Source organism: Pseudochaenichthys georgianus, chromosome 13 (genome assembly GCF_902827115.2).
Source record: "Pseudochaenichthys georgianus chromosome 13, fPseGeo1.2, whole genome shotgun sequence".
NCBI lineage: Eukaryota > Metazoa > Chordata > Actinopteri > Perciformes > Channichthyidae > Pseudochaenichthys > Pseudochaenichthys georgianus.
In genome coordinates, this window is record NC_047515.1 from 1,838,229 (window position 1) to 1,858,199 (window position 19,971).

Here is a 19,971-nt window from a genome sequence, read left to right on the forward strand (position 1 = left end):
TCACATAGTAGGATACTAAATACATTTGCACACATCTTGTGTCCGTATCTTTCTGTGTTGGTGGTCATGCCACACCGTGCACGTGCATGCATACGAGAGTCATGGTGAGATATCTGGATTCAGAGGTTGCTTTTTCTTTGCACAGCATGAAAGAAAGGCCAAATGAATGGGCTGTGATTTTAGTTTTTTTAAGCAGAGGTTGAGTTCAATCATTTGTACGACCCTCGGAGGATGTTGTAAAAATGTAAAGGAAAAAGGTCCCCACCCCTGCTGTAAATAATAATAAAACCCCTTGATTTTAACTTAACATCTCTGTCTCCTATTGATCTGAGTAGAATAGCCAGTTAATTGAAGCATTATAGCACAGGCCTTTGTCAGATGGTATATTACGCTGTTTTTTTTCTGCTTCGAATAGTTCTCTCTTTTTTCACCATACCTGTGTTTGCATCACTGTAACCAATGAACACCTGCGTATGAGAATAGCCCTGACTCCATTTCAGCCCAGATTTACAAACTCCTGGCAGGACAACAAGCTCCAGCTCAATTCTCACACTGAATAAAACAAAGTGAGTGAGGGACTGCAATATAAGAGGGAAAGAAAGAGAAACTTTAAAACTGTTAAATTGTTATGATGTGTAAAGACTGATATTGTTCTATAATCGTCTGAAACTGCTAAGTCATGATGTGAAACGGTTAACAAAGAAAAAGGGAAACTCAAGCTGCTGCTGCTACACTTTATTTGATTTATCTAAAATTAAGCACTTTTAAGATGCACATATTTTCAAAAAGCTATTTTATTTATTGTCTCTATTTTATTTGTAAATGCAGCCCGAGAGGAACATTACACACATCCACATATTGTTGTTTATGAATTGTACTTTCTTTATTTGATTGGCAGTCAGTTGCTGATTACATGCAGACGTTGATAAAGCTACAGCTACTTCAATATATATCACACTAATTCATAAAGTGACTTAGACATTTTTATGTTCCGGACCTTTGCATGGGGAGATTTTCTCTAAGTGGACCTTGTTTAATTTTAGTTGAAGACCCCTGTACTACATCATCATCATTTTGCTGTTGTTTATTAAAGATGTCGTTTTTATAACGGATTCAGTAGATTTTCTCTATTAGTTTTTTTGGTAAATCAAATGAAAATGGTGGTTTAATAGTAACACAATTACCCTGATGCTAAATGACACAATTGTTAACAATGTTAAAGGGCAAAAGCAGCTATTACTTGTTTCTATTGAGACATGGAATGTTTTACATAAAATATGATAACTAGGTAACTAAAGCTGTACAAAGAATGTAGTGGAGTAACAGTTTAATATTTCACTGTATAACAGAGTAGAAGTTAAAAGGAATATAAAAGCTTCGATGCAGTAAAAGTACCTACAATGTGTTGGTGAGTACAGTTCTTGAGTAAAGTTCACTGGCTGAACTATAGACTCTTTAGTTGAAGCTCAGCCTGACACATCATGGCTGTAGTCAGCCATGTTGAGGTTGATGTCTCTCCTCTGAGAGCCGCACCCAACCAGGATGTCCTCCTCTGCTTCCAGAGCGCTCTGAACCACGAGTGATGTCAGTGAAGACCAATGAGCTGCACCGCTGAGTCATTAGATAATAGCCTGAGCTCATCACTGAGTAATGCTGTGAAGCAGGGGCTGCTGGGAAATGTCAGGGGATGTTTGGAGTGGTCCGAGAACATCTGCTCACCGATTAGGAATTTGAAAGTCACATGATTGAAAACCTAGAGAGTAGTGGAAACCTCTGAAGCCACAGAGAGAATCAAATGTTCTTCACTGACGCAAAGCACCCTGTGTTCAACTCTCGTCACATCTGTCTGTAGGACGGGCCAGCCATTCCAATACGCACACATCCCACACATGTGTTCAACAAGTGGTGGAAGAAGTACTGAGATCCTTTACTTGAGTAAAAAGTAGAAATACCAGAGTCTAAAATTACTCCATAGAAATGAAAGTGTATTACAAATGTACACTATCAGCAAAATGTACTTAAAGTATCAAAAGTAAAAGTTGTTATTGAGCAGTGTCTTGTATTATAACAGAACATGCTGTTATCCGCTCCTCGGCAGGTTTTAAAGTTGTGGTTTGTCAAATCCATTTAACATTATAGATAGTCATGCTGCATCATGCCATATGTTTTAATGTGTTAAAAGCAGTGGTGTAATGTAACTAAGTATATACTCATGTAGTCTGATTAAGTACTTTTTTGACATACATATACTTTACTTGAGTAAGTGTGTTTTATGCTACATATAATTGTAATCCACTACATACTAGAAGCAAATATACTTTTTACTCCACCACAGTTTTTCAAGACTCACACTTTTTACATATGATATATGATATATGCAATACTGTTCTACATATATGATATATGATAAGATGCAATACTGTTCTACATATATACCTAGTATTTTGTATATATCGTTAGTAAATTGGCGCCACATTGCAAAAACTACAAAAATGCTCCTACATTTACTTGTTAGTTGTGAAAACAGAATAATATTATATTCTATAATAATATAATAAAAAAAGGCATTATGTTTACTGAGTACTTTTGATACTCAAAGTACATTTTGCTCTAAATACTTCTTCATAATTTGACTTGAAACTGAGTATTTTAGGACCATAGTATTTGTACTTTTACCTAAATTAAGAATCTGAGTATTTTTCCACCACTGGTTAATAGGAATCATGTGTCAAGAAAATGTAGTGTGGTGAAAAGAATATCATTCATCTCTGGGACGTAGAGCAGTATAAAGAACATGACATGGAAATATTGGATGGATATTGAAGTGAATGTAGCTGATTCCCCAGCACTTAATATGGACCGGCACCTGCCTGAAGTGAATATATCTGCACTATCTTTGTTGATAGAGTTTGAGTCTGGATGTTTTTTGCACTTAATGTAAGTCGCTTTGGATAAAAGAAAGGGAATGTAAAGTGTTATTGTTACTCTCACCTCTGAGAGGGGTGCAGGCGGGGATGGGGGGCATCCACCTCCCGTGTCGGCACCTGGAGACGCGCACCTTGCTGTTGACATGGTAACCGGGCTCACAGAAGAAGTGGATGGAGCTCTTCTGGGGGAACCCCCGGCACGGAGACGGGTCACAGCGGAACCCCCCATGCTCCGGCACCAGAGGGTGGGTGCAGTTACTGAGGCGGCCTGCAGGCACAAACACACTCTGTGAGGCCTAATGCACTGGATTATATATATACTACTATATGTAATATATAAATATACCTCTTCATACATATTATATCATCAATGGCCCCCCGTAGTCAGACAATTCAATTCATCTTCTGTAATAAATCTGTAAATAACTGCAATATATACTTCGCCTCCAAATACTGTCCCAGCTGCTTCCTCACAGCTGTTACTGGGACTGGATGTGTATTTTGAAAATTGTAAATAGTGTCATTTCGAATTTTATCTTTAATATTTTATGCATTCTCTTAATTAATATTAGGCAAGGCAAGTTTATTTATATAGCACTTTTCTGTACGCGACAATTCAAAGTGCTTTACAAAACAAATTAAAAGACTTTTTAGGAATAAGCTCTGATTCTGAGCCGGCTACTGGTTAATGCTTATATTTCTCAAAAAGTTAAACCATTGAACCATATGCCTTCTTGCAAGCTGGATAATTATGATTTAATTTTCCTTAAAATGACTTATAGTAGAGTAGAAGTTCTATCAGAATATTCCTTTAATCTGTTCAATTAAACAACTTCAGTACACACTTTCAGTACTGAAACTTCAGGACACATTCTGTTTGTTGGGCCATTTAATTTACAGAAAGTCAATCCACCAGCTGGGTTTCTCTTCACGTGCATCATGACTACTCACCCTTCAGTAGGACAAAGTGGCATACATTGGGAATACTCAAGTAAGGTACATGTACCTCTAATTTGTACTTAAGTCCTTGAGTTGTACTTGTTTGATCAGACGGTGCAAGAACACATGTCCAGAGTGAAACACAGCAGGTGATGTTGCTATGGTTCCCTGAGTGAGAGGTTCTACAGAAGGTCACCGTTTGGGTTAGGTATTAAATGAAACCCTGAATGCATGCTGCAGTTGTTTTTTTGCAGCATTAAAACGTTGCACACAAACTCCTCTGCCTTACACAACTGGCAGAGCTGTTACCACTTCCTCGATTTCTACACCTGCATCTAAAGGGCTGCGTCGGCAGAACGATCGTTTCCACCGAGCTCCTTCGCCCGAACACAGTGAAGAGTGGGTCAAGGGTGAGGAGGGGAACAGGCCGGAAGGAAAGATACAACGGTTCTGATGAGAAGAGGTAGAACCAGAGAGGTTCAAACCTGACAGAAAGTGTCTGCATCCTGAAACACGCTGCTAAAATGTAATGTTTCACAATCAGTCGCCATGACACCCTGCGTGCCACTATTATAAACTACCTGGGTCGTGTTGGCAATAAAAGCTAATATTCAGTCGGCTTCTATTCACCAGTAAATCCCAGAGGTTATGTAAAACATAGATAAATATCAGTTTTTCATCATGTCTTTAGTTGGAGATTCCTACGGTAACCCTTAGAATTCAACACGCTGCAAACAGAGACAACACAACAAATACAAGAAGCTCAAGCAGAGCGCCAAGCAGCTGGGACACACTTTTTGTTGCCATTGTTGCCATGGTTATTGGCTTATAAAGTGATTAAGTCAACCATTGATCAGTGTTGTTGGAAAAATAAAGTTGAGTATTTTTTGCTTTATTTTAACATCATGACCACAACCGTCACAAGTAGCTTAAAACCCTTTCATGCACAGAGGTCACTCCAGTGCACAGCTATTCAAAGGTGGTTTCTTGTATATGCATTGTTTTTGTTTGCATAGTTGCACAATCAGCCACTACATCGGACCTATTGCATCATCCCATACCCTGCCACTCAGTGCCAAGTCAGTGTGAGTGCATGAGGCATGTCTCTGAACCAAGATGGACGACAGAAAGCCACATGGACCAAGTCACCCATCTATATCCTGCCAATCCTTTTATGGAAAGCGTCCCCTGCAGGTATAACACATGTGGTGACATCAAGTAACAACCAAGGAATCATATCATTCATAAATGATCAAAGTATTGATTATATGTTTGCAGGAAATCATGATTAACCACCTGTCCACTACAGTGGACGTCATGCATCCCTGGCTGTATTTCAACTACAATGCATACTGGTACTGCTGCTGTTGTTCCCAGGGCCGTCCCTCCCTACAGGCAGATCATGCAGACTGTGTGGGGCCTCACCTTGTGGAGGGGGCCACAACTGGCAGAGGGGGGCCTCATCTGAGGCGCACCTATGCGCTTATGTGGCGCAATTAGGGTGGCGCGGCACGGTTTCGCCGCTGCGAGGCTCCACTAGCACTCATCAAATAACTGTGGGTGGGGCCTCAAATTGGCCCCTGGCCCTGGTAATTCTTGAAAATACTTCATCTGCAATATCTTTTTGGGCCGTAAATCAATATACTTATGTTATTATAATGTAATTTTAAGTTTGCACAACTTTATTTATCATTTTTTTCAAAATGTACATCTCTTCAGTTCAAACCCTGAACGCATTCTGTCCACCTGAGTGGACATATACAAATCTCTTTGAAAAAACTAGATTAAAAAAAACTAAAGTTCAAATCTTGTTTTTCATGCCCCACGAGCAATAAAAACACTGACTGAGGCTTTCATAATTCATGCATGAAAGGGTTCTAATGTTCCAAATCTAAAATGCAAATGTATTAATTATTGTTTAAAACAAATGGAGTTGCAGTTTGACGGCTAAATACAATCATAAACGTCAAAACGAGTCATTCTGTCATAAAAGATTATTTGATTTGATTAGTTATTTATTAGCTATAGCTCAGACAATGTTTCACAGGTGATTGTTTTGTTTCATCAGATGGCTAAGCTAATAAGCAGAAGGCCCTGAAAGAGCTCCAGGTGTTGAGTGCTGCTTCCTGCTGCAGCGTGTTGAACTCACTGCTTTCTCACTTGAGCTCTGTGTTTTATATCTTCCGGTGTGCTACAAAGTATAAAGGACAAACCAAAGCAAAGACCTAATGAATGAATAACAGATGGATGCCTGGGTGTCAGAGGGGTCAGGGAGGTCAGAGGTCGTACCTGCTGCGAGGAGCGGGGAGGCGGCCAGGAGGAGGAGTCTACACACCAGAGTGACGCGTCCCCACGGCGATGGAGACAGGACGGACGCAGACATCAAACCTGATCCTGAGGACACGACAGGGATAGAGTCAGAAGCAGAACACCCCCACAGTCCACACACACACACACACACACACACACACACACACACACACACACACACACACACACACACAACACACACACACACACACACACACACACACACACACACACACACACACACACACACACACACACACACACACACACGACCTAAATGTAGCTGCTGAGCTCTTATCTCCAGATTAAACCACGACTGTAAACCTGCCCCCAGCCTTCAGAGCACCGATAGTGAAACAGAGATGTGTGAACTCTGACCAGACAGACCCTCTCAGAACAGAAACCAGCAGCAGCACCACAACAACAACAACACAACTCTCTCTGCAGATGACTAGTCCAGAACACGCACTGTTGGAGCCAAAATGCTTATTTAGTCGTTGTTGATTGTTTCTATTATTTGTTTACACCACAATAAGTCTTTATAAGTCCTGGGGCCTCATCTATAAACGGTGCGTACGCTCAAAAGATGGCGTATGCCAGTTTCTACGATTTATAAAATACTTGACGAAAAAAAAAAAAAGTGAAATGGGAAAACGTGCGGTCCTCCACGCAAACTCTGACCCATGCGTACGCACTAAGCACAACAACGGGAGAGACGAGAAACTGCGACACCGTTGGCAGAAGGAAGAGTGGAGAGAAATATGTGGAAATAATACCATAAATAAAATGTTACCACTCATTTATCAGATATGAAGAATTCATTTTCAAACATTGATTAAAGCCAATCTTAAAATGATTAAACAAACGCCTGTTTGAGACTCCTCAGTGCACACAAAAACATAACTTGGAGAAATAAATAAATACGGATATGTTATTTAAAACCACCACTGTGTTAATGTTATGAAATGTTTTCTCATAAATGATGCTGTAAGCAGGAGGACAGAATTACGTCTAAACTGACGCCGTTTTGCATTTCTATAGGTTGTAGATACGAGCATGGTTTTATATACTATCACGTTTAATCATGTTTTATGCCGTTTGCCAAAAACACAGGAGGTATGGAAACTAAGACCACCATGTGTGGTCAATTGTACAGCTAATATAACACAACACATTGTATTTCCTTTAACTGGTGGATATAGGGTTGCTGGGGTGGGGTTGAGATGCACAGGCTGCAGTGGAGACGCTGCGCACAGCTGATCGACAGCTGGGACACAAACCACCACATACAAACAAATCATTCAGTTCTATTTCGTATATGGCTTCGCCCTCTAAGGCTATCGCTATTGAGTAATCCCCCTGCGCCCCCGCGCAGCACTGAAAACTTGTAGTCCACGCCCACCCGCAAGGTGGCCCCACCCTCGGGCCTCCTTCCGGTATAAATAGGAAGGAGGCCCGGCAATCTGCTCCCTCTTTTCTTCAGCAAACCAGCACAGTTACTGAAGCACAGCAATTGAGAATCATCATGAGCAACAACTACGTCCGTGATTGTCCCTCATGTGGCTCTGGGTTCATAATGAGTTATGACCAGCAGAGATAAAAGCAGTATGCGAATCCTGCCTGGGGTCAGAGCACGCGTACGCAGCTCTAAACCAGCAGGTAGAATGCACACACTGCGCCCGTCTCCCCTCGGGCGACAGGAAGCGGAGAGTGGACGCTCTTGCTGCTGCGGCCGAGGAGGACGATTGGCCCGTCCAGGCTTACGAGCCCCGGACGGGGCCTCGTGTCCCGAGTGACGGGCAGGAGTCCGAAGCAAAGCAACTCCTGCCCCGCCTCCCTCTACGGTTCACCGTGCGGTTCTCCCCTCCCTCCTCTCCTCCGGACGGGGGAGACACAGTCGGAGCAGGGTGCCAGCTTGGCGGCCGAACATGCTTTCCCTCTCTCCGTCACCACAGCGCGGCGGCGAATAACATCGCGCTGCTCTCCAACTCGGTGGTGACACTGGTAGAGCGGTCCACCACCGAGGCAGAGGAAATCAGCAAGGCGGCCAGCACGGCGCTCATTCTGTGCGCGTCCGTTGCTGTCTCCAAGGCGAGGATTTCCGCGTGGGTGACACAGATCCAGCGCCACCTCTGGCTGAAGCAGGCGTCTGTTACGGAGACGGCCAGAAAAGTGCTACTGGACGCTCCAATCAGCCCGGACGGGCTGTTCGGACCCCAGTTCCACGCCATGGTGGAGTCCATGAAGACGGCCGCGGAACAGGCGGACGGCATTCGCCAGCATGTACAGCTGGCTCCAGCACTGCGCACACCTCCACTCATCCCCTGAGCGTGTACGCGCCTCATGATGAGAGCCGGAGTGAGACGCAGCGTGTGGATGCCCCCGCGCAGCCCTTTCGGTCCAAGCACACCTTGGGTTGCCTCACGGGCAGCGGCGGCAGGGGTTCTGGCGTGGCTCGTCACCATGACAACCAAAACACATCTCGAGCACGTGTGCCCGCTCTCAGAGTTCGCAGCGCGTGGGTCTGATGGACAGATGGATGAGCAGGCTGATCAGCAGAGGATACGTCCTGCAGTTCGCCTCTCCCCCCCCCCCCCCCCCCCACAGTTAAAGGGGATACAGGAAACACTCCTGTCCTCCCAGGAACAGTGTCATGCGCTCCATTCAGCGCTGCTGGAACTCCTGTAAAGAGGATATTTCCAGGGTTCCTCAAAGGGAGCAAAATCAGGGGTTTTCACTCGCGTTATTTTTCTAATCCCGAAAAAGACTGGGGCAATGAGACATCCTCGATCTGTCAGTATTCCACATGCTGACGATCAAACAGGTGCTGGAATGTGTTCACCAGGACGACTGGTTCACTTCTACCTGAAGGATGCATACTTCCACCTGAAGGATGCATACTTCCACGTACCCCTCATCCCGAAACACAGGAAATTCCTGCGTTTTCTCATTTCAAGGAATATCAGACCAGACAATCGTCTGCCGTCGGATATTCCCTGGCTCCTCCCATTTTTGTGTAGAGAAGGCTGGAGCCGCAACACAGAGGAGGGATGAGAGTGTGGTTTCCTCTGGACGACCTGCTATTTTCTGGCTCGCTCCAGGGAGGAAGTCGCTTTACAGACGGTACATCTCGTATCGCATCTGTCAAAGCCTGGGTTTCATAATGAATTGGAAGAAGAGCTGTCCTCTTCCCTCTCAGACAAACGTTTATCTAGAGTGGAATTAAACTCAGCCAGCAGAGCGCGGCTCTCGCGGCAGCGAGTGGAGGAACTGAAAGCTCTCCTCCGGCGTGTCACAACCCACACAGCACTCTCCGTGGCTCGACGTTGGCGTCAGCTGGTCACGTGGGGATCCCCCTGGGTCTCTTCCAACAGGGGGACACTCCAGAGGTGGTTCATTCGCTGCAGAAGCCTGCTGTTTTAACCTATCGGTTTATAACCTGCAGAGCTCGCGGCATTCCTCTGTCCGAGATACGCCTCCTACACACGGCCATAATAAACCCACGAGCACCGTTATAACGCCTCGTGTGGACAGCATACACACACCTCTCATCCTCTGGGCATGTATGCGCCTCATGACTCCCTCCCAGCCCTTTTGCCTCACGGGCAGCGGCGTGGCTCGTCACCATGACGACCATTACGGCACATCACAGAGAAGCCTCTCCCCCCAGCAGTTCCATGGGATACAAGAAACACTCCTATCATCCCAGGAACAGACATGTCTTGCGCGGTTTTTACCCCCGCTATTTATCTAAATCTCGGAAAAGAACGGGGGAGTCGCCCCGTTGCTGTACAATCAAACATGTGTTGATTTGCACAGACAACAGGCCACGGCTATGGAAGCAGCCTACCTCAATCGCCAGGGAGAAGTACGATCTGCGCAGCTTCTGAACGCAGCCAGGCGGCTGCTGTTCTGGGCGCGCACACACGTTGCTCTCCATCAGAGCAATGTATATTCCCGGCAAATTGAACCGAGGGGCTCGCAGAACGCAGCAGCCGTGTTAGGCGAGGAGTACGGAGACTCAGACCGGTGTCACGCACACTGGCGCCTCAGTGGGATTTGGCTTTGGGGTTACGCGCACTAAGCAAAGCCCCATTTGAACCTGATCAGGTTCCCCTTAAACTGTGTTCAGCCAAAGTAGTACTACTTTTGGCTCCATCAGAGAAAAAGGTGAGTGATTTGTCTGCTCTCTCTGTGGCTCCGTCATGCCTCCGGATCCAAGGAGATGCAGTTCAGCTGTTTTACGGCCTAACCCGGCTTCATGCCTCAGGTCATCACAACTCTTTTAGGTCAAGAGTGATCACCCTGGCTGGCTCATTCCCCCCTCCTTACAGGTCAGAGGAAGAAGCCGCGTCTCATCTCCTCCGTCCTGTGCGCGCGCTGTCCTGCTATGTGGCGTGCACGGCGGCCTGGCGCCGTTCTCAGCGCCTGTTTGTGCTCTATAGAGAGCGCTCAATCGGGCAGCCTCTGTCTGCACAACGGCTGTCACACTGGCTGTGTGAGGCGGTCTCACAGGCATATGTCTCCTCTGGGGTGGATCCCCTGGAGAACATCAATACGCACTCCACCAGAGGAATTTCCTCCTCCACGGCTTTGCACGGAGGAATGTCAGTGGAAGATATTTGCACAGCTGCATCTTGGTCTTCCCCCTGTTCATGTATTCATTTTTATTTGAGGGATGTCTCCCTTTCCTCTCTGACACACCCTGTACTGGGTGTCCTGTCGGAGTGAGTGACGTCAGGGAGCCAGCTGTGCACCTCTCTCCTGCCTCTCGGCACGCGGAGAGTGGCCCTTTTTCCCTCTTATAGGAGGGATGTTCCTTTTCCTCTGACACACTTCGTACGGAGTGTCTGGTCAGAGTGAGTGACGTCAGGGATCCAGCTGGGCCCTCTCCTACCTGTCTGACACGCAGAGAGCTGCTGTTCCCCCTCTATGATCGCTGGACAAGGTGGGACCTTCCTCTCTACTTTCTCACAGCGGCCGGTATGTATTGTTCCCAGCCTTCACCCCGTTAGGGAAGATAGGCATGTTTTGCTATGTTCCAGGGACGGTGATGCGCCATTACGCATGGAACAACAGGCAGGGGGTGTTATTGAGAAGGTGTGTCTGTGCTTCTAGTGCCGGGCGGACCCAGTGGGCTGCAGACTACATCATGCTTCGCCCTTAACCCAATAGCGATAGCCTTAGAGGGCAAAGCCTAGCGGGTGGGCGTGGACTACAATTGTTTCAGTGCTGCGCGGGGGCGCAGAGGGATTACCCAATAGCGATAGCCATTTACTCATAGAAGCTGGGGTTACAGTAGGTAACCTCAGATCCAGTCGTCATGACTCCACTCCGGAGGGATTCCCCGATCATTTCTTAGTTTCTCATCAAGGGGGGGGGTCTCCTGTCCCCGGTACAAACACACTGCCTGAGGAAGGCTATGTGTATTTGTTTTGTCATGAACCTTTTTCGGACCACTTATTTATTTATGTTGGTGACGATCCGACCTCCATGCTGCTACTCTGTTCAAACTGCATCCACCAAACAATGTGATTTATCTCCACCTCCCCAAAACAACCAACATCTGACACGGTGTGAGACGTCTTTATTAGCTGCTCTGTTCTCATTTCCTGCTCTTCTTCATAAAGTCAGTCAGAATGAATGAATGGGCGTTTCTTTGACTATTAATAGGCACATATGGGCGTTACGTGAAGCCCGCAAAAGCTGCACCGCATTTCGAGTCGGTTGTGATTTATAAAGGGAAACCGGCGTAGGAAGTGCTGTCATACTTTCCTCGCCGGTACGCAATGTTTGGTGAATCGGAAAATGTCGGAACATTTCTGTACCTATTTTTGGGATTTCTACTACGTAAGCAACCTTCCCACGTGAATCCTACGCACGCCGTTATACATGAGGCCCCTGGTTACAGTGATGAGCCAAGTTTGGCCTGTTGAGCGACATCATTTATTGGAAGTTTTGATGCTACACACACCTTCCTGTGATGAGAGAATGCAAACCTGGTCTCAGCCTAAATGTCAGTGTGTGTGTGTGTGTGTGTGTGTGTGTGTGTGTGTGTGTGTGTGTGTGTGTGTGTGTGTGTGTGTGTGTGTGTGTGTGTGTGTGTGTGTGTGTGTGTGTGTGTGTGTGTGTGTGTGTGTGTGTGTGTGTGTGTGTGTGTGTGGCCTCTGCTGTCTTTAGTGGGGTTTTGTGCGTTCATGCCAGTCATCTCTGGAGCGGTGAGGGAGGGTCCCTGCCTTACCATGCCAGTCACACAGTCTCACACACACACACACACACACACACACACACACACACACACACACACACACACACACACACACACACACACACACACACACACACACACACACACACACACACACACACACACACACACACACACACACACACACACACACACACACACACACACACAATCTGCGTGGGAGCTCTGGATCTTAGTCATCACGGCCCTCTGTGATATTAAAACTGCTGTCATTTTTGTCAACACAATTCTAATACTCCCAGAAAACTCTAAAGACATTCAGAGAGGTGTTGTACCTCAGGGAAATAGCAAAACTATCATTTAGAAATAATTTGTTAAGTGTTAAGTCCTGCATTAAAAAAATCATACAAAAGTATCAGCATCAAAATATATGTATATAAGTACCAGAAGTGAAAGTACTCACTCTGCAGGTCCATTTCAGAATAATACATATAATATTATTGATATAATTATTGATGAATGAATGTGTTAATATACTGTAAAGTTGGACAAGACAAATATTTAACTTTATATACTACTGGGAGTTTATATTGAATACATCATTATAGTTATTAATTTATATTATTTATTAATTATTTTACACTGCAAAGTAACATTAGGCATTGAAATGTTATTTTATGTGAAAAGCGTACTATTTGAGACTGAATGTAATGAGTAGAAGTATAAAGTTGCGGAACAATAGTAAATATTAAAGTACCTTAACACTGTCTGAAGTACTGTAAATGTATTTGAGCAGCACTGCCGACATGACTTCATGAGCTGGGAACACATTTTCAGAAGCATATCAACATATGGTGACCTCACAGCTCGGAGACTCTCTGCTGCAGAGTATCCTACAGAGCAAACACTGAGCACTGTCACTGCTCTCCATCCTCATCATGAGGAGGCTTCAGTTACAGCAACAGGGCTGTGGGTTGACAACTGAGGAGCGCACGCTGAGGAGCGCACGCTGAGGAGCGCACGCTGCGGAGCGCACGCTGCGAGGAGCGCACGCTGAGGAGCGCACGCTGAGGAGCGCACGCTGCGAGGAGCGCACGCTGAGAGGAGCGCACGCTGCGAGGAGCGCACGCTGAGAGGAGCGCACGCTGAGAGGAGCGCACGCTGCGAGGAGCGCACGCTGAGAGGAGCGCACGCTGAGAGGAGCGCACGCTGAGGAGCGCACGCTGAGGAGCGCACGCTATACAGCTATTGGTCCATCCAACACTAACTGAAACTAACTGGAGTCAGAAATGTCAGAAAGCTCCACACAGGAAATGATTGAGCAGTAAAAGGTTCCAGTGTGTTTTACTAACATTATGTTTAATCATAACAGTAATAGTAATGCTGCATTTTACTGCATTTTATTTCAAGCTCCTTCTTGGAAATATGTTCAGCACACAGGAAATGATGTACTTAATGTTTCCAGCCAGAACAAGAGATGTGTTGGTGCAAACAGGGAGGAGCCACAGCTGAGGAGGGGTAGATCAGTAGCCGAGTGAACTCTGCTCTTTCTGCGCGGCTGCTCCCTGTTTGGTCAAAGTTCAGCCTCAGGGTTTGATCTGTCTCCTTCACAAAGAACCGACTCATGTCTGTGCGTAGATACCAGTGGACATGCCTTAGTTACAAGTAACCACCCTGCATTCAAAATCTAGGGGTGTCAGCATCAATATAAACTTAAAGTACTAAGACTAAGAGTACCTATTTTGCAGAATGGCCTATTTCATAACAATGCATATTCCATTAATAGATAATGTAATGCATCGTATTCTGTGTGTTCACCACTTCTGCTGGTAAGTGAGGGTTCATCTGACCTAATGACTTACACTGCTCGGGACTATAAATAATGCATAATCATTGTATTAGTTGATTTGTGTTCTGTAATAGCAATCTGAATCTGCAAAGTAATAATAATAATAATAATAACTTGAATTGATATAGCGCCTTTCATAACCTCAAGGTCGCTTTACAAAGAAACATACAAGGACAAGACATAAAACATAAAAACATAAACATAAAACAGGGGGCAGAAATGAAAGTGTAAGTGGGGGGGGGGGGAGCTATTGTTGGAAGGCGATGTTGAACAGGGTTGATTTGAAGATGTTGAGAGAAGGGGCGTTGCGGATTTCTGCAGGTAGGGAGTTCCAGAGGGTGGGGGCAGCGACACTGAAGGTACGGTCCACAAAGGTGCGGAGGCGGGAATGGGGAATGGAGAGCAGGCCAGAGTCTGAGGATGGAAGGGTGCGGGATGGTGGGTGGAGGATATCTGTGTGCGACTGAGGGGAGAGGGCGTGGAGGGACTTGTAGGTGACGAGGAGGAGTTTGTAGGTGATGCGGGACTTGACCGGGAGCCAGTGGAGGTTGGAGAGAGTGGGGGTGATGTGCTGCCAGTGCTTGGTGCGTGTGAGAACCCTGGCAGCTGAGTTCTGGATGTACTGGAGCCTGTTCAGGGTTTTGCTGGGAACCCCGGACAGGAGTCCGTTACAATAGTCCAGGCGTGAGGTAATAAAACAATGAATCAGCTTCTCTGCACAGAGTCGGAGAGTGATGGCCGGAGTCTTGATATATATTTCTGAGGTGGAAGAAGGCTGATTTTGAAACGGACTTGATGTGGTTTTGAAATGAGAGGGTTGAATCTAAGACAAATTCAAGGTTGCGGACCTGAGGGGATGGGGAGATGATGGAACCGTCGATGTTGAGGAGCAGATCTCAAACCTTCCCGAGCAGTGCCATGGGGGCCACAACCATGAGCTCAGTTTTATCACTGTTTAGTTTGAGTAGGTTGGTGGTCATCCAGGTTTTAATTTCGTGTAGGCAGTTGATTAGTGACTGAGGGGGGAGATGGGCAGAAGGTTTTGTGCTGGTGTACAGTTGGGTGTCGTCGGCGTAGGAGTGGAAACAGACACCATGGCTGTGGATGATATCACCAATCGGAAGGATGTATATTGTGAATAGAAGTGGACCGAGCACCGAGCCTTGGGGGACTCCATGGTTGACAGAAGCACAGGGGGAGCTGCAGCCATTGTATGTGACAAACTGTGTCCAGCCCGAGAGGTATGAGTGGAAGAAGGAGAGGGCGGAGTCAGTGAGGCCAAGGAGTTCAGACAGGCGGGTGAGGAGGATATTATGGGAGATGGTGTCAAAAGCTGCAGAGAGGTCTAGGAGAATTAGTGTAGTGATGGAGCCTGAGTCAGCTGCGATGAGGAGGTCATTGGTGATTTTGATCAGGGCGGTCTCGGTGCTGTGGTGGGTCCGGTAGGCAGATTGAAAAGGTTCATAGAGCTCATGGTTGGACATGTGATGGTGGAGTTGGTCGGCGACTGCTCTTTCCAAGATTTTACTAAGGAAGGGAAGGTTGGAGATTGGCCGGTAGTTGTCGAGATCAGTTGGGTCAAGTCCGGGTTTCTTCAGAATGGGGGTGACTGAGGCGGTTTTGAAGGATGTCGGGTAGATGCCAGTTAGCAGGGAGGAGTTAATGATGTCCACGATGGTGGGCAGAACAGTGTATAGTGTTGCCTTTACTAAGACACTGGGCATGGGGTCCAGAGAGCAGGTGGAGGGCTTGGCCTTAGAGACCAGCTTAGCAACCTGGACAGCATCCACAGGGGCGAAAGCAGAGAGGTGGCAGTATGAGGAGCGTGCAGTTGGAGCAGCGGCGCTTGGAGTACGAGCTGTGTGTGGAGCAGGGGGAGCAGGTGCGTTAAGCTGCAAGTGGATGGAATTCATTTTGGCCTGGAAGAAATCCAGGAAGTCCGAGCAGGGGTCACGAGCACCAGGAGGTTGTGGGGCAGCAATGGGGCGGAGTAAACTATTTATGGTTGAAAACAGTTGGCGGTGGGTTATGGTTGAATAGTATTGAGCTTTGGTCCAGGTGAGCGCCTCCTTGTAGGCCCTTACCCAGGCCCAAATGCAGCACTTATTGCATCCGAGATGAAGGAAGGTGGAAGGAGAGAGTAACAGAATCACTTAAATGAAATGTACAGTAAACACAATCTAATATAAGTGATGACGAATGAACACTAAATGAACATTCATTGACCATCGACACAAAGCGATGTCTGAGCAATGATCTGAATCATCAAACATTGACGTAGTAGTCCTCACCTCGTCTACTTCCCTCTGTTCCTGCACCTCCAAGCTTCACCACTTTTCTTATTTTATGAGAATTGCTGACACATGTGATTTTCCAATAAAGGTCCTATACAGAAGAGGACATATGAACTGTGGTTTGGGGTCTCAGAGACTTTAGCTTTTCAGTTCTAAGTGGTAACTTAGAACTCTTCCTCCAGACACTTCTACCACATCCCTATCCATGTGTGAGGAGTCCGAGTTCCACTTCTCTAATCAACCTGAAACACAAGCAACATTACCAGAGAAAACCAAAGCTGCCATCATCACAGCCGGACAGAGGAAGAGAAGCCAGTGTTTCTCACAGACAACGCCTTTAAAACGTCCTCTTGTCTATATTTAATTTGATATAATCATGATTCATATATGACAAATATAGCAATCACAAGAAACCTGCTCCTTCCTGCTCAGTGAGATATGGGGATGTGGGGTGTGTTCATGCTCTGAACAGTACACACAGTACAGTAGGCTCCATATTAGCTCTCGCTGTCTGCCACTTCCTGTGCAGCTTTTTACAGATCTATTAATGTAGTTATTACCAGGTCTGTATGATTTGCGGAACAGTGATGAATACATTTGTATTTAATTGCACTAAAAAGGCTCCCAAGTGTGTCTGGAGTAGGCCTTCTCAGTATTATCTGTGGGGGGCTTCCAGCAGGTCACACACAGTCACACACATCCAGGCGTTCACTTTTTGTTTTAAATACATGTAAAGTTGAAATATTAAACTAAATCATTATTATTTCATCTGAAAATATGTGTTTTCATTTTCTGGTTTATGAAATGGCAAAAAAAAAAGTACAGAAATTATTCTGTGAAGTCTTCAATCGCCTCTTTTGTCCAACCAACCGTCTGAACCTGATCACAGTCCTGAACACATCTAGGGACTCACAGAGTACACTGTGGCCCCTCAGAACCACCTCACAGCTCCACACTGTGGCCCCTCGGGACCACCTCTCAGCTGCACACTGTGGCACCTCAGAACCACCTCACAGCTCCACACTGTGGCCCCTCAGAACCACCTCACAGCTCCACACTGTGGCCCCTCAGAACCACCTCACAGCTCCACACTGTGGCCCCTCGGGACCACCTCTCAGCTGCACACTGTGGCCCCTCAGAACCACCTCACAGCTCCACACTGTGGCCCCTCAGAACCACCTCACAGCTCCACACTGTGGCCCCTCGGGACCACCTCTCAGCTGCACACTGTGGCACCTCAGAACCACCTCACAGCTCCACACTGTGGCCCCTCAGAACCACCTCACAGCTCCACACTGTGGCCCCTCGGAACCACCTCACAGCTCCACACTGTGGCCCCTCGGGACCACCTCTCAGCTGCACACTGTGGCCCCTCAGAACCACCTCACAGCTCCACACTGTGGCCCCTCAGAACCACCTCACAGCTCCACACTGTGGCCCCTCGGAACCACCTCACAGCTCCACACTGTGGCCCCTCGGGACCACCTCTCAGCTGCACACTGTGGCCCCTCAGAACAACCTCACAGCTCCACACTGTGGCCCCTCTGGACCACCTCACAGCTGCACACTGTGGCCCCTCGGAACCACCTCACAGCTCCACACTGTGGCCCCTCGGGACCACCTCACAGCTCCACACTGTGGCCCCTCGGGACCACCTCACAGCTCCACACTGTGGCCCCTCGGAACCACCTCACAGCTCCACACTGTGGCCCCTCAGAACCACCTCACAGCTGCACACTGTGGCCCCTCAGAACCACCTCACAGCTCCACACTGTGGCCCCTCGGGACCACCTCACAGCTCCACACTGTGGCCCCTCGGGACCACCTCACAGCTGCACACTGTGGCCCCTCAGAACCACCTCACAGCTCCACACTGTGGCCCCTCGGGACCACCTCACAGCTCCACACTGTGGCCCCTCGGGACCACCTCACAGCTGCACACTGTGGCCCCTCAGAACCACCTCACAGCTCCACACTGTGGCCCCTCGGGACCACCTCACAGCTCCACACTGTGGCCCCTCGGGACCACCTCACAGCTCCACACTGTGGCCCCTCAGAACCACCTCACAGCTCCACACTGTGGCCCCTCAGAACCACCTCACAGCTCCACACTGTGGCCCCTCGGGACCACCTCACAGCTCCACACTGTGGCCCCTCAGAACCACCTCACAGCTCCACACTGTGGCCCCTCAGAACCACCTCACAGCTCCACACTGTGGCCCCTCAGGACCAGCTCTCAGCTCCACACTGTGGCCCCTCAGGACCACCTCACAGCTCCACACTGTGGCCCCTCTGGGCTCTTTGGTACTAAATGGAAAAGAGCCTTTGTTCCTCAGTGGAAGCTTCATGACTTCGCAATAATATTCCTGTGGTTATTAACTATCAAGAACCATCCCCCTAACAATCACGGTCTGTCACACTGACATGAACCTCATCACCGTCACATCATGGCAAGTCTTATCCACCTCCCGTGTTTAAAGCTGCTCCATGAATCATCCAAGCTCTATTCCAGCAGCCTCTGCGCTCTGTTGATTTTACATATCAGTTATATGTTTATGTTTACATTGATTGGCCTGATTGGCTGTCCTTGTTTTAGATGTATGCCTATGTCCATTCCGGTAATATTAATAAAGCTGATGTGTTGACATAGCCTACTAAATAAAGCTGATTCTAGTCCTCGTTCTGTCACCAGAAGGTTTAATTAATAGGCAATAAGCAGTTCATGTTTTCTCTGTATGAACTCACAGCTACAGCAATTCAGTTGATTTGATCAAAGGCTATCAAATAGAACCCCGCGGGGGACACCGTGTGACGGTATGTTATGTTTATAGCTTATTGATTTTAAAAGGGTGCCGGCAGGTCTCTGATTGGACCAAGTATTTATACCAAATGTCTCGAAGTCTCACCTGAGAGCCGCGGAGAGGCAGCAGTGGGAGGCGGAGGTGAGGCGGAGGGGCTGTAGGCTGGAGGAGCTCCTCTGGTTCCCCGGCAGGTGAGATGGCTCACGGCTGTAGATCTCCGTCAGCTCCGCTCCTGCCTCAGCAACAAGTGGGTGCTGGCTCCGCTGCCTCGCGCTGACTCATCGATCAGCTGTGTTTGCGAGAAGTCCAGGCGGTGATTGGCTGCTGCGAGCAGCCAATCACCGCCCACCTGCGCGGCTCCGTCAAGTTCTGGAAAAGCTACCATTACCTCACAGCCATGCTCACAGTACAGAGGCGTGCTCCGGCAAGCACACGCACGAGCACGCAGTTATTTAGAAAAGGGAAATCGCGGCCACTTCGATCACAAATGTAGAAATGTGGAAACAAAATGTTAGATAATTGTGAATAGAGGAATGACAACATCTGCACCTCATCCATTTACTTCCATGTGTAGCCTACTAAAATATAACTTTAGGTAACGGAACTTTATAACACTTTAGAGAAATATAGTCTATTTTTCACT

General features: G+C 47.2%; 1 protein-coding gene across 1 annotated transcript in view; it reads right to left on the reverse strand.

Moving 5' to 3' along the window:
• LOC117457544 (sushi domain-containing protein 6) overlaps positions 1-19,602 on the reverse strand; it is a 25,731-nt gene extending 6,129 nt beyond the window's left edge. Inside the window, exons 1-3 of the mRNA XM_034097690.2 lie at positions 19,434-19,602; positions 6,156-6,260; positions 2,992-3,195 (exon numbers count right to left, since the gene is read on the reverse strand). Coding sequence (XP_033953581.1) covers positions 2,992-3,195; positions 6,156-6,249 — 298 coding nt within the window. The 5' untranslated portion in view covers positions 6,250-6,260; positions 19,434-19,602. The remainder of the gene's footprint in view (positions 1-2,991; positions 3,196-6,155; positions 6,261-19,433) is intronic.
• Positions 19,603-19,971: the final 369 nt, after the last annotated feature.